Raw genomic sequence first — 461 nt, forward strand, 5'->3', positions numbered from 1 at the left:
GTTTGGCACCAATCGAATATAAAAGGGACCAAAAAAATGGAAATTGAACATGAGATTAAATTGGGATTGAGTGTAAGGAGTAAGGGGTAAGGGATTAGGGTTTAACCTGAAGGGAGAAGAAAATGGCGAATGCGGAGAGCATGAGAATGGCCAAATCCCGCTTCCTCATGACAGCGTGTGTGTGAGTGGATCAATCACACCCACACTCTCTCTCTCTCTGAATGTTTCACTTCCTTCGTCGTCTTCTTCCTCAGCTCAAACTTTCAACTTAGCTCTGGTGTCTGCTCCGGACTCTCAAAAAGATAATAAAAATGTTTTGGAAATTATGTTGGAGAGTTTAATTTTGATAAAAAAAATAATTAAAAAATTTTACACAGTTATGAATTATCTAGTCACATTTACATAGTTAAGATGATTAAGATAATAAATTTAAACATTTTACTAATATAATAATAATAGTG

General features: G+C 34.9%; 1 protein-coding gene across 1 annotated transcript in view; it reads right to left on the reverse strand.

Annotated features, from left to right (window-relative positions):
* LOC107642915 overlaps positions 1-314 on the reverse strand; it is a gene marked incomplete in the record, with an annotated part of 6,369 nt that extends 6,055 nt beyond the window's left edge. Inside the window, 1 exon segment of the mRNA XM_016346422.2 lies at positions 107-314. Coding sequence (XP_016201908.1) covers positions 107-169 — 63 coding nt within the window.

This window comes from Arachis ipaensis, chromosome B05 (genome assembly GCF_000816755.2).
Source record: "Arachis ipaensis cultivar K30076 chromosome B05, Araip1.1, whole genome shotgun sequence".
In the NCBI taxonomy this organism is placed as follows: Eukaryota; Viridiplantae; Streptophyta; class Magnoliopsida; order Fabales; family Fabaceae; genus Arachis; species Arachis ipaensis.